Source organism: Orycteropus afer, unplaced genomic scaffold, assembly GCF_000298275.1.
Source record: "Orycteropus afer afer isolate SDZICR_OR568_19922 unplaced genomic scaffold, OryAfe1.0 scaffold00015, whole genome shotgun sequence".
Classification (NCBI taxonomy): domain Eukaryota; kingdom Metazoa; phylum Chordata; class Mammalia; order Tubulidentata; family Orycteropodidae; genus Orycteropus; species Orycteropus afer.
Genome location: NW_006921602.1, coordinates 20,468,597 through 20,481,104, shown reverse-complemented (window position 1 = coordinate 20,481,104; position 12,508 = coordinate 20,468,597). Strand labels below are relative to the sequence as shown.

At 40.1% G+C, this 12,508-nt stretch overlaps 1 protein-coding gene across 1 annotated transcript in view; it reads left to right on the top strand.

Moving 5' to 3' along the window:
* Positions 1–12,508, top strand: part of AQP9 (aquaporin 9) — a 72,370-nt gene that overhangs the window by 27,852 nt on the left and 32,010 nt on the right. The window contains exon 2 of the mRNA XM_007958467.2: positions 9,082–9,208. Coding sequence (XP_007956658.1) covers positions 9,082–9,208 — 127 coding nt within the window. The remainder of the gene's footprint in view (positions 1–9,081; positions 9,209–12,508) is intronic.

Below are 12,508 nucleotides of genomic sequence, written 5' to 3'. Positions count from 1 at the left end.
AATTATGACCTCTGTTTTATGGATTTAATGATAAACTTATCTATTTGAGAATATTTTTAATTTCAAATGTATTCTGAGAAGAGCTGAGGCAACTTACAAGTTAAAAGAGTCATGTATAATGCATGTTTTTGGGTTGCAATGTTGCTATCCACATGGCATAGAGCAAACGTGTTCTGAACCGACCCTCCTGGGTTAAAAGAGATAATTAGCTTAAAGTTTAAAATACATACATATATGCATACATGTGTACATATTAGCCATGTAGGAGCTATGGCAGCATAGCGCCTAAGGCATTTGAATGCTAATCAGAGGGCTGGCAGTTCAAACCCACTAGCCACTCCTCAGAAGGAAGACTGGGCAATCTATTTCTGTAGAGACACTGCCTCAGAAATCCAAGGAGGAGTGGCTATGAGTCAGGACTAACTTGACAGCAGTGAATTTGGTTTGGTTTTTTGAGGGACATTTTAGGATGGCCATTTAGGTTACTTCTTTGTCTCTGGCTCAGTCAATAGTGCTAGAGAGACAGGAGTGGTGGGGGAATTGTTTATCCCTTTAGTCTTCATGTCAAAACAGATATGAATGATAAATGGGTTCCCCATATGCTGGCAAGTGCCACAAGAAATCTGTGTGGGTCATGGGTACAATTCCTCAGAGTGGGAAAGGCCCATCCCAGCATTATCTCAGTGCCCCCATCCAGTCCACCAATTTCCCAGTATTAGGAAAGTTTTGTCATCATTAGGAGTGAGTGAGTGGGCCATCTGCTGATGACTAGAAGACTGGGGAGACATTGTGAGGAAGAAGATAACAAGGACAAAGAAAGAAAGGGCTTAACTCTGCCTTTAGGTTGAGTTTTTCATTGGTGAGCACTTGGTTGATGTCTTAGTTTCCTTGTGCTGCTATAACAGAAATACCACAAGTGAGTGACTTTAAATAATAGGAATCTATCTTCTTACAATTCTGGAAGCTCAAGTCCAAATCAATGTCTTGGCCATGTCAATTCTTTCCTTCTAGGTAGTCCCCATAGTTCCTGGGTTCCTTGACAGGTAGACAGTCCTCACATGGGTCTGTCTTCCCATTTCTCCCCAACCCTAGGATATATCTCCATGTCTAACCTGTTGTTTTTACAACTCAAAAGTGATTAGCTATAAAACCCATCCTACTCAGGTATGATCTAATCAATATAACAAGGAAATCCTATTTCCAAACAGGATTGCATCCACAGGTAAAGGAGTGAGAATTTCAACACACATTTTGAGAGGACACAATTGAATTCATAACAGTTGGCTAATGGAAAATGTCAATGTAAGGGGAGCTAAAAATCAAGTAGATAGAAATCAAAGCAAATAGATTCAGCATAGATTGAAAAATCTACTTAATCATCAACATCTTGATGATCTTTGAGAAAAAGAGGGAAATGAGGCTGAAAACATTTTTTTCTCTAAGTCACTGGAAAGCTTTGGTGAAAATGCACTAAAAATGTTGGGTATTTTCTGAATCAAAGTGATCACATATGCTGTCACCAGAAAAGCCACATGTCAAGATATGAAGATTAATAACTACAGATTAGCTTCAGCTTCAGTTCTTTCTCCTAGGACTGATGAATCTGTTTTACAGTGCAGCCTTTTACAGTGGACAGAGGAGCCTCTGAGTGGTGCAAATGGTTAACATGCTCTGCTGCTAACCTAAAAGTTGCATGTTCAAGTCTTGCCACAGTTAACTCAGAGGAAAGTCTTTGTGATCTATTTCTGAAAAATCAATCATTGAAAACCCTATGGAGCACACTTCTACTCTGACACACATGGGATCACCATGCAACTGTTTTTACCGGATAGATTGCTAACAGATGGTGCTACTTTGATTCTCCAAATCTTTCAGTATTCCTGGACAACACTTACTTTGAACATATAAATAGAAAGACTGGTTTGTCCATCCTACATCTTGTAGAAAACATTGAATATTTCTATGAATTCTTAGGATCTTCAGCTGCTTCTAATTATCTCTTGTCTCATTCAATGTGTAATGGTTAAAAGCATAGACCTCTGACTAAGACCTGGGATCAAATTTTCTCTCTGTTTGCTTTCAATTATGAAACACTGGGCAAATTTCTTGACCTTTCTGAGCCTAAATTTTCTGATAAATAAAATAGAGATAATAATACTTACCTCTAAGTGATAATAATAGAGTTTTTTTTAAACTCTAATGGAGCTCTGGTGGCATAGTGCCTAAGGCATTTGACTGCTAACCAGAGGGCTGGTGGTTCAAACCCACCAGCCACTGCTCAGAAGGAAGATTGAGCAATCTACTTCCGTAGAGATACCATCTCAGTTGAATCGACTTGATGGCAGTGAGTTTGGTGTTATTTTGGAAGCTAACACAGGTAAAAACACTGAGCATGAAGAGCGCACTTAGCAAAGAACACCAAAGTAAAAGGCAGCTGCCAATCTATTTATACTACTATAGAGGAGATAACTAAAGATAGCAAATATTTATGCAATATTATTGCAAAGTCTATGACAATATTCCCAGGGCCTCTCTGAGTATTAGGACCTCCTTTCAACTCCAAAAATTTCTAATAACTCTTTAGGATAGTAATTATCTAAAAATACTGAACCACAAAAGGATACTGCAAATTAATCACTACTTTTGTATTGACAATAACGTATACGTACATTGGAAATATAAGAAATACCTTTGTATTGATGACAACATCTGCATTCATTTGAAAATAATGCTAAATATAGGTAGATTCAAGACAAATGTTTTTCCATCTCTGAACAATATTTGTTGCACACAGGGAATCATAGATCCCTTGCAGAGATCCCTGCTGGTCTCTGGCCCAGGTTATGTATTCACAAGCATTTTGCAAAGGAATTCCTAACCTTCATTAGCTACTGTTCTGGAAGGACAAAGTTTTTATATAATCACTGAACAAATCAGTCATAGAATACCCTATGGAGCACACTTCTACTCTGACACACATGAGATCACTTTAAAGGTTTATACTTTAAAGGAGATAATAGATGTGCAAAAAACTTGAGAAGGGTCAGATGCTGTAAAATCTGTGGGTTTGTTAGTTCTTCTCCTCGTAGCAGTGTTTCAGTTCATTACAATGACTTCACATTGTCTCTAGTCAACAGCTTGTCATGGGGGTCATGGCACAACTGAGAACTGTCCAGTAATCCAAACTGATATTTCTTAGAAATTATGCCTCTTACTTTTCACATCCTATGCCCAAAACTACCCCTTTCTCTTGAGAAGGAATTTACAGAGAGTTTTTTCCCCCTGCTTATTAAGATATGTTAATCTCTTTTATCAAATATTTGAGCAGAGAATACAAAGAAATAGAAGCTGCTGTCCTGGAGGACATTCTAGTCTTGATGGGGAGCTACAGGACAAAGGAGTATATACTGAAATTACAAGTTATAGACACAGTAGAAGAGGACCTGTGGTCTTAGGTTGTAGGCCCTGTTGAATAGGTAGCATTTAACTCAGCACTAACAACAAATTGAGTTTGGTTGAGGAAGGTACCAAGAAAGAGACATTCCTCCTAGAATGCACAGCTGGGCAGATATGCAGAGACAGTAACGAACACCATGAATCTAAAAGATGGTGAAGGACACCAGCCTGGCTGATGCAGAGGGTTTATGTTGGAAAACACTATGCAGGGAGGTAGCTGGGAATCCTAAGGCTACTCAATAGAGATCCCTAAGTACCAGGCTGAGGAGTTTGTGCTGGCCCTTCTTGAGCAGGAGAGGCATCAGGAAAATGATATTTTTTCTGGCATGGTCACTGGTTGAGGAGAGCCTGGAGGTAGGGAAACTTGTTAGAGGCTGTCGAAGAAGTCTTAGGAAGATTTGGCAGTTATGCAGCACTAGGTAGCTGAAACACAATGCTTATGTGATATTCTGAATTACCATTGATCTTTAAAGCCATTAGTAGATGCAAGTCAAATAGAAGATGAGGTTATTTGCGTGTAGAAAGGGGCTTATGTGATTTGGGGTGATGAAAGGAGAGAAAGCTTGATGAAGTTATTGGGAGAATAATGAGAGATGAAGGAAGAGCTTTGGGGACATAGTGAAGGACACAGTGAACACTAGATCCATGGCCTTGTAACTGTTCTCCATACCTGCATGGTTTTTGTAATTTTTCTGACATTATGGAAAAGGCAACTGGATTAGCAGGTGCTGGATCCTGGCAAGAAGGTGGAAGAGATCTTGAAAGTCTGGAAATTACCTGCAGAGGAAGAGTGGGTGACAGACTCAGCAAACAAAACACCTAAGGGAATAGAATAGAGTCGCATGTTATTCGCTGTTAGTTTGGACAGGAACCTCAGAGATTGTTTTCTAGATAAGGAAATCAACATTCCTTGCTTGGAAAACAATGAAATACTAATTATACAGTACAGACAAACCCACTGTCATTGAGTCGATTCTGACTCACAGTGACACCCATTGCGTTTCCAAGGCAGTTAATCTTTACGGAAGTAGATTGCCCAGTCTTGCCTCTGTGGAGCATCTGATGGGTTTGAACCACCAGCCTTCTGGTTAGCAGTCAGATGCCTCAGTCACTGGGCTACCAGAACTCCTTATAGTGTAGCTGGTACAATACAATTTCAGAGAAGAGGTCAAGTTCAGAGATGAGATTTGGAAAGAAGAGTATGAATGAGTGATGGGCCTAGAAAAACCTTCCAGATATGGAGAGCAGAAAAAAAATGAGACAGGATAGGAAAGCTAATGAGCTCTTTCTGGGCCTCATTAAGAAGGGGAAATATGTGGCAATTCTTAAAAGTTAGTGGAGGGAACCATGTTGGAAGCATTACCTATAATACCATAAAGGATAGTTCTATTGATTTGAAAGAAAAAATACACTGGGTACATAGAAGAAGGAAATCAGAGGGGGTGACCAATTCCCCAACAATCAGACCATAATACATCATAATATCCAAGATCTGCTCCCCTGGTGCTGTGGATACAGATGGGAAGAGGCAGGGTAGGGAAGACACTAGTAGGGAGCCATCTTTCTTCCTTTTGTTTTTCCAGGCTATAATAAATATATTTTTAAATTAAGAAGTAATGTTGTAAATCTGGGCTGAAATTTTCTGAGTGACAGTTTCTGATAAAGATAACTGAATTGTTCCTCTCTCCTCCTGTTTCCTGTAGCTCTCAGCATTGATTATCTTCCTTAGAAAAGGACAAAAAGCAATTTCAACATGTAAGATGAAAGAGAAGAGTATTAATCATAGTGAAATTTGACAAGGCAGAGGCCTCCCTCATCCACTAGCACTACTTAAAGCTTTTATGGCCCCTCTAGACCAGCTCAGTGCTTTAGCATTCAAAGCATAAAAGAGGAAAGATGTGAATTTGGAAAGTAGTAATAGCTTAGATTGGCCTCTGTTTGGATGTATCTCTTCTTACCTCTGGTTGTCTAAATCGGCTCATCTCAGCTGTCAGCAATTTTTTTTTTCCTTTTTTAGAAAATACTACCAAAAAAAAAAAAAAACCTACCAAAAAAGAGTTTAAGACTCTTTCAGTTAGCTTGAAATTTATGCCCAGAACACTTAAAAAATGCAAAACAAAATGCACTGCCATTGAGTTGATTCAACTCATAGTGACCCCTCCTTTGGTTTCCAAGGTGATATCACAATGGAAGTAGATTGCCCAACCTTCCTTCCAAGGAGTACTTTAAATTTGAAAGAATGCCACCAATGTGATTTTCAAACTGAAAATTAATGTAATAGATAAGGATTCTAGAAAGAATAATGTCAAACCTGTGAGGAATTGGTCAATTATGAAATGGTCCCAGACGATTTCTTAAAAAGGAAAAAAAAGATGTTCCTGCTGCAACCCTATTTATAATTCAATGTAGAATATGGGGCCAAGCCTATGACTAAATGCAAAACCTGCCAGGTGAATGTGATGTGTAGACCAAGTATTTCCCTCGAGAGGTCAAAACCTCATACTTCTCCCTACTATGTAGCAGTTAGAACTAAGATACATCACTATATCTTAGGATTAGGGACTAGATGGGACATTGAAGGATCATCTAAGCACTTTCTCTGCCTTCAGAGAGGAGTAAATCAAGGTCATTCTATATTACTAAATTTTCCTTGTTTGTAAGTTATATTTCTCTGAAAAACTTCATAAATGTGTCCTGGAGAGCTTTAGATTCATCACTGTCAGGAAATCATTTATGCATAATCTTTCATATTTCAGTTTAAGTCTCTTTCCTTTAGTTCATGCCATTGTGAAGAGATATGAGCTGGTTATTGTCTTCCTAATAAGAAGACTTCACATTCTTAATCTTTTTTCCCCTTATATTTATTCATTTCTGAAACCTTTCCTCATATGCTCTATTTATCTATAATATTTATGGTTTGATCCATTTCCCCCAAGTTAGTTGCTCTTCTTTTGTTAAGAAACCCAAATGGGACTCTGTATTCTATGAAAAGTTTGGCCAATTCTACATATAAAGAACAAAAGAATAATGACTGAATAGTTCCTACAGTCTCAGGGCTTACCAGGACCACACTGGCTTTTGAAATCACAGGATGCATGGCTAGTGGTCTTTGGTGTCTTGTTTTTCTACCAAAGTCATATACAACTGCTCCATCTTTGATCTAAACATACATTTTCCTTCCCAGTAACTCTCCTTCACAAAATGTTTATTGAATGGACAATTGATGAAATGGTTTTAACTGGGTGCACAATGAATATGCAAGACCTTTTTCTTAAAATTAGGAAATACATGGGGGGAAAGGAGGGATATAAAGGAAAGCTTTTTCCCAACACTTGAGCTGACCATCCAGTGCCCTCCAAAGGGCCCACTCACATTTCCTGCTGTTTGTGTATTCATGGAGATTGCCATGCAAATTAAAGGAAATAATAGAATGCATTTTTAATTGTCAATATACTTTACACACCGTTTGTCTTAGTGACCTAATGCTGTCTTGCCAAAATGTATGATAACTGGAAGGCTTTAAAGAAGAGAATTTTATTGTCTCACAGTTTTGGAAGCTGGAAGTCCAAATCAGGGTATCAGCTTTAAGGGAGGGTTTCTTTGGAGTTCTTTGGCACTCCTTGGTGTCTGTCTTCTTCCACTGTGTGCCTCTATGTCTATTTTGCTCTCTTTATAACTCAGAAGTGATTGGATTTAGGACCCATCCTACTCTGGCATGTCCTTATTGACATAACAGAAGAAAACTACTATTTCCAAACAGGTTCATGTTTATAAGTACAGGGATTAGGATTTCAACACAATTTTCAGGCAGCATGAATCAATCCACAACACTGTATTACCACTTCTTCTTTCTAATATAGCAATATACCTTGAAGATCATTCCACTTTGGTACACACAGATCTTCCTCCTCATATGTTATGGCTGCGTAGTAGTCCACTGAATGATGTGCCATATTAGATTTATTCCAAATCATTCCAAAATATCCTCTGTTATTGTTGCTATGTGCCATTGAGTCGGCCCTGACTCATAGAGACCCCTCCTTGGGTTCCCAAGGAGATATCAGTACGGAAGTAGATTGCCCAACCTTCCTTCCGAGGAGTGGCTGGTGGGTTTGAACCGCCAGGCTTCTGGTTAGCAGTCAAGTGCCTTAGGCACTACGCTACCAGAGCTCCTAAAATATCCTCTTCTAGCTGAAAATTATCAAGGACTCACTATGATATTTCATCTTCATTATACAATTGTTATGGAGGGCTTACTATGAGCAGAACACTGTGTTTGGTGCCTTAGAGAATGCAAGAAGCAGTAGGTTTGGCAGCCTTTGCTCATTGGGAAGCTACAGTCTCATCAGGGAAAAAAAGCATATGGATAAGAGAGACCTGAGTCTATCTCTCTATAGTTTTCCTTTGTTTCTTGTATGTCAGGCACTCTTTCTAATGCATGGTACAAATGATCTTTCCACTTGTTGGGTGTGCACACAATTTGTGAGCCTGATCTGGCTTACACTGGGAGCCTCTAGAGTAGAGATATCAAACTCAAATGCCTATGAACCAAACCCAACCCACTGCCATCCAATTAATTCCAACTCAGCAACCACCATAGAGTTTCCAAAGCTATAAATCTTTACTGAAGCAGACTACCTCATCTTTGTCCTACTGAATGGCTGATGGGTACAAACTGCTGACCTTTTGGTTAGCAGCCCAATGCCTTAACCACAGTGCAGCCAGATTGCCTCCAAATGCCTAGTGTTGTTGTTGTTATGTGCTGTTGAGTTGGACTCGACTCATAGCGACCCCTCCTTGGGTTTCTGAGGCAGTATCGCTACGAAAGTAGATTGCCCCATCTTCCTTCCGGAGAGTGGCTGGTGGATTTGAATGGCCAGCCTTCTGGTTAGCAGTCAAATGTTTTAGGCACTATGCTACCAAAGCTCCTATTAGGGACTAGTAAATTGACTTAAATGTGTAAAGTAAGCCAGTTGGAAGAGCATAAGCTCTAAAGGGGGTAGCCACCTGCTACTCTGCTCCAGGTGATTATTTCTGGAGTTGCCAGATCTTCTGATTGCTTGGGAAAAAAAAAAAAACACCTGATCTGATGGCATAGTGCCTAAGGCATTTGGAGATTCAAACCGACCAGCCACTCCTCAGAAGGAAGGTTGGGCAATCTACTTCTGTAGTGATACCGCCTCAGAAACCCAAGGAGGGGTTGCTTTGAGTCTGATCCAACTCAACAGCAGAGATTGGTGGTGGTGGTGTCTATATGAAAGTATATGGATATGTCTCTAATATTTCTCTAATTGCACATGAATCTAATTCTCTCTCTCTCTCTTTCTCTTTCTCTCTCTCTCTCTCTCTATATATATGTATTTTAAGAAGGTTAATTTAAAAAAAATCCAGAAACCTATATCTTTGTCTGAAATGATCTGATTAATAAATGTTGACAAATTTTGGTCCAACCAAATGGATCCATTTTCTATCTGCATAGCTGGATCATTATAATTTGATGTGTATGGAGCCCAAGGCAACCCACATCCACAAGTTCACTTTAAAAATATTTTTGCTACTATAACTTTCAATTGCTTTTGACTCTGACCATCCCCACTTACTTGTTAAGTTTTCCTCTCATTTCAGGTCCTTGGATGTGGCTCTGTTGCCCAAGCTGTCCTCAGTCGAGGGCATTTTGGAGGGATTAGCACTATCAGTGTTGGATTTGCAATGGCTGTTGCAATGGCCATTTATGTGAGTGGTGGTGTCTCTGGTAAGTCATAGAAATAATGATAGCTACTCTGGTGGCATAGGAACTTTGGTAGTGTAGTGCCTAAAGCACTTGACTGCTAACCAGAAGGCTGGTTGTTCAAACCCACCAGCCACTCCTCAGAAGGAAGATGGGGCAATCTACTTCCATAGTGATACTGCCTCGGAAACCCAAGGAGGGGTCACTATGAGTCGGGTCTGACTTGATGGCACATAACAACAACAGCAACTCTGGTGGCATAGTGCCTAAGGCATTTGACTACTAACCAGAAGGCTGGCAGTTCAAACCCACCAGCCACTCCTCGGAAGGAAGATTGGGCACTCTACTTCCGTAGAGATACTGCCTCAGGAACCCAAGGACAGGTTGCTGTGAGTCAGATTCAACTTGATGGCAGTGACTTAGTTTTTTTTTTTTTTTTCTTTTTCACTACTAACACAACTTTTCCAAGTACTTGCTTTATATTCGAAAGATGTTAGCACATTTGCAAAGTGGTAAGTGCTTTACAGACCTTAATTTACTTAGATCTCAACAATTGTTCAAGAATATGTATTTGATCCCTTTTTATCGGTGACAAAATGGCCAACAGAGAGTAAGTGACTTGTCCAAAATTGAGCAAGAGGCAGAGATGGGGGTTGAGAATGTAGAAGTGACTGATTCCTAAATCTGTCCACTGCATTATATTCTTCATCATTCAGTGCAATCTTTTACTTGTTTTACCCCACATTGGGAAGCCATTTCTCAAATACTTCATGAATAGCTCAGTGAAGATCACTCCATGGAAACAAGTCCCTGGACCTTTATCCATAGCAATCAAAGACAACCTAGATCTCTTGCAAGGTGGTTGTGCCTTCCATGGAAGTGCAGGTTTCATCCAGAATGGTCTTGGTTTAATTCTGTCCTGAGAGATGGACTGATTAGTAGCTATTCTCCAAGTTCTGAGAAGTCAAATGGAATGATGATATTTAGTATAGTCTGGGAACTTAGGAAAGGAGCGTGGAAATGATCCAGTTACCAAAGGCACTCCGAATCTTTCAGCAGCTTGATCTGGGGACCAAAGCACTGAGGCAAGATAGTTAGTGATAAGGGAAGAACCACCCCCACAGCTCCAGGTGCCTTTGTGTTGATGCTGACTCATGGTCACCTCATGCATATCAGAGCAGAACTGTGCTCCATACGGCTTTCAATGGCTGATTTTTCAGAAGTAGATCACCAGGCCTTTCCTCCAGGGCACCTCTGGATGGACTCAAACCTCTAACCTTTAGCAGCCAAGTGTGTTAATCATATGTACCACCCAGGGACTCAAAAATAGCCTGAGGAACAATTCCATGCTGGGCACTGTGCTGTGTGCCCATACTTCATCTCTGTTCCCATTTAAAATAGTACTCTGAGATGGGTATTATCATCTCCATTTTACTGAGAAAACTAGGGCTCATGGAGGATTTAGTAAATTGCCTGACATCTCCCAGCTGGTAAAGAGGCAGAGCAAAGAATTGACCCAGGTCTGAATGATAGCAAAGCTCATGTCCCCATTATTATACACACATCCAACAATCTGTGATGGAAGGACATTGCAGACAGAGGCTTTGAGAAGACCTAAACCCGTAGAAGATTATGTAATTAAGTCAACTGCCTGATGAGAAATGCTGTCAGCAGGGTGCTGAAGAATGACTGCTTAAACTTCCTGGGAGCCTCTGTGGGCAGGGAAGTATGACAGACTTGCTGGCTGACCACCTTCCATTATGCAGGATTCAAATCCTAGGGTGGGGTGGGGTTATACTGATTAATGTATAGTCCCTAGACTATGAGCAAGTTCTGTTCCTAAATCTGTCTTTAAGTCATATTTGTACATAAATAGGAACAGTTAGGTATGGTTCATATATAATGTCAGTTAGTCAAATGTTTGTCTTATTATATAGTATATGTTGTTTACCATCGAGTCAGACCCGACTCATAGTGTCCCCTCCTTGGATTTCTGAGGTGGTATCACTACGGAAGTAGATTGTCCAAACTTCCTTCTGAGGAGTGTATATAGTGTATGGTAAAACAACATTAAAGACACACTTCCAGCTCCACTCAAACATCTTTCACATAATAATAATAATAATAATAATAATAATGTTTTGATTCATTTTGCAAAGTAGTGCTTGTTTGTTATTATAAACCATTGTGTATACTTCAAATTTTTGATATAATAGGCTTTACAGGGATTGTTTTTTAACTATACAACCATAGGTTGTATGGAAGTCAGAGGTTTACAACCCAGGGACTACCTGTATATGTGACTTGTTTGGTATGAGCATTGCTTCCACTTATACTGTTACCTATCCTTTCCTGTGATCTCAGCACTGTAACTCCAACCATAGCGCACACTACTAGTAAGACCCAAGAACATGTGTGCCATAAATGTGCCCTGAATGGGCAGGGTATTACTAGAGTGCAGAGTTTAAATCAGACATATAATACACTCTTGGCTTAAAGCAACCATGCAGGATCCTGGCTTGCTGTCCCTGGCTCCCACTACATTCATGTCAATGTGACCTCCATAAACCATGCATATTTTCAGCTATTTATTAGCTGGAGGTGTGGTTTGGGAGTATTTCTCTGCATAACATCCTGAATGAAACATTGCCAAAATTCACTTAGGATAAATGGACCCCAGGCCCTACCTGTGTAGTCAATACCCTTCATCCCCATCATTGTCCATCTGTTTGTCCACTGATATACTTAGGGATTTCTGTAGTCATTGTAGAAAGAAGAGGGCAGGGACCAGTATGAAGGAGAATAGGGCATGAGAAGAAAACACAAAGTCTTCCTTCTGGCTTCTGAACTGGGTTTAAGCCTCTATGGTTAGACGGGGCAAGGGCCAGACTGATGGCATGATTTTCACTGGAAGTTGTGTTTTGATTGAGGGCCAGAAGTTGACTAAATTGTTTACAAGAGACAGTGGGACTCCAGATGGGTAGTAAAATGTGGCATTGGGTTGGAAACAGAGCCATTCTCTCCCTATCTCTTTTTGGAACATAGCATTCAGGTTCTCTGAGGACTGGTGGCTTTGGGAACGTGCAGTGAAGATATCACTGGCCCAGTGGTGACATCTACACAGGTGATACCATCAGTATTGACCTCAGTAGCCAGGCGAAGGACAGGAAGATTTGTATGTAGTAAGGGATTATCTCATGGTAGCTGCAGCTAACATACTGGTATAGGGGCACATGTTAAGACCCTCTTTAAGAATTCCCAAAATAACCGATGTAGGAGATCCTACATAAAGAGGGAGAACAAAGTGGTACAAAACTCAAAATT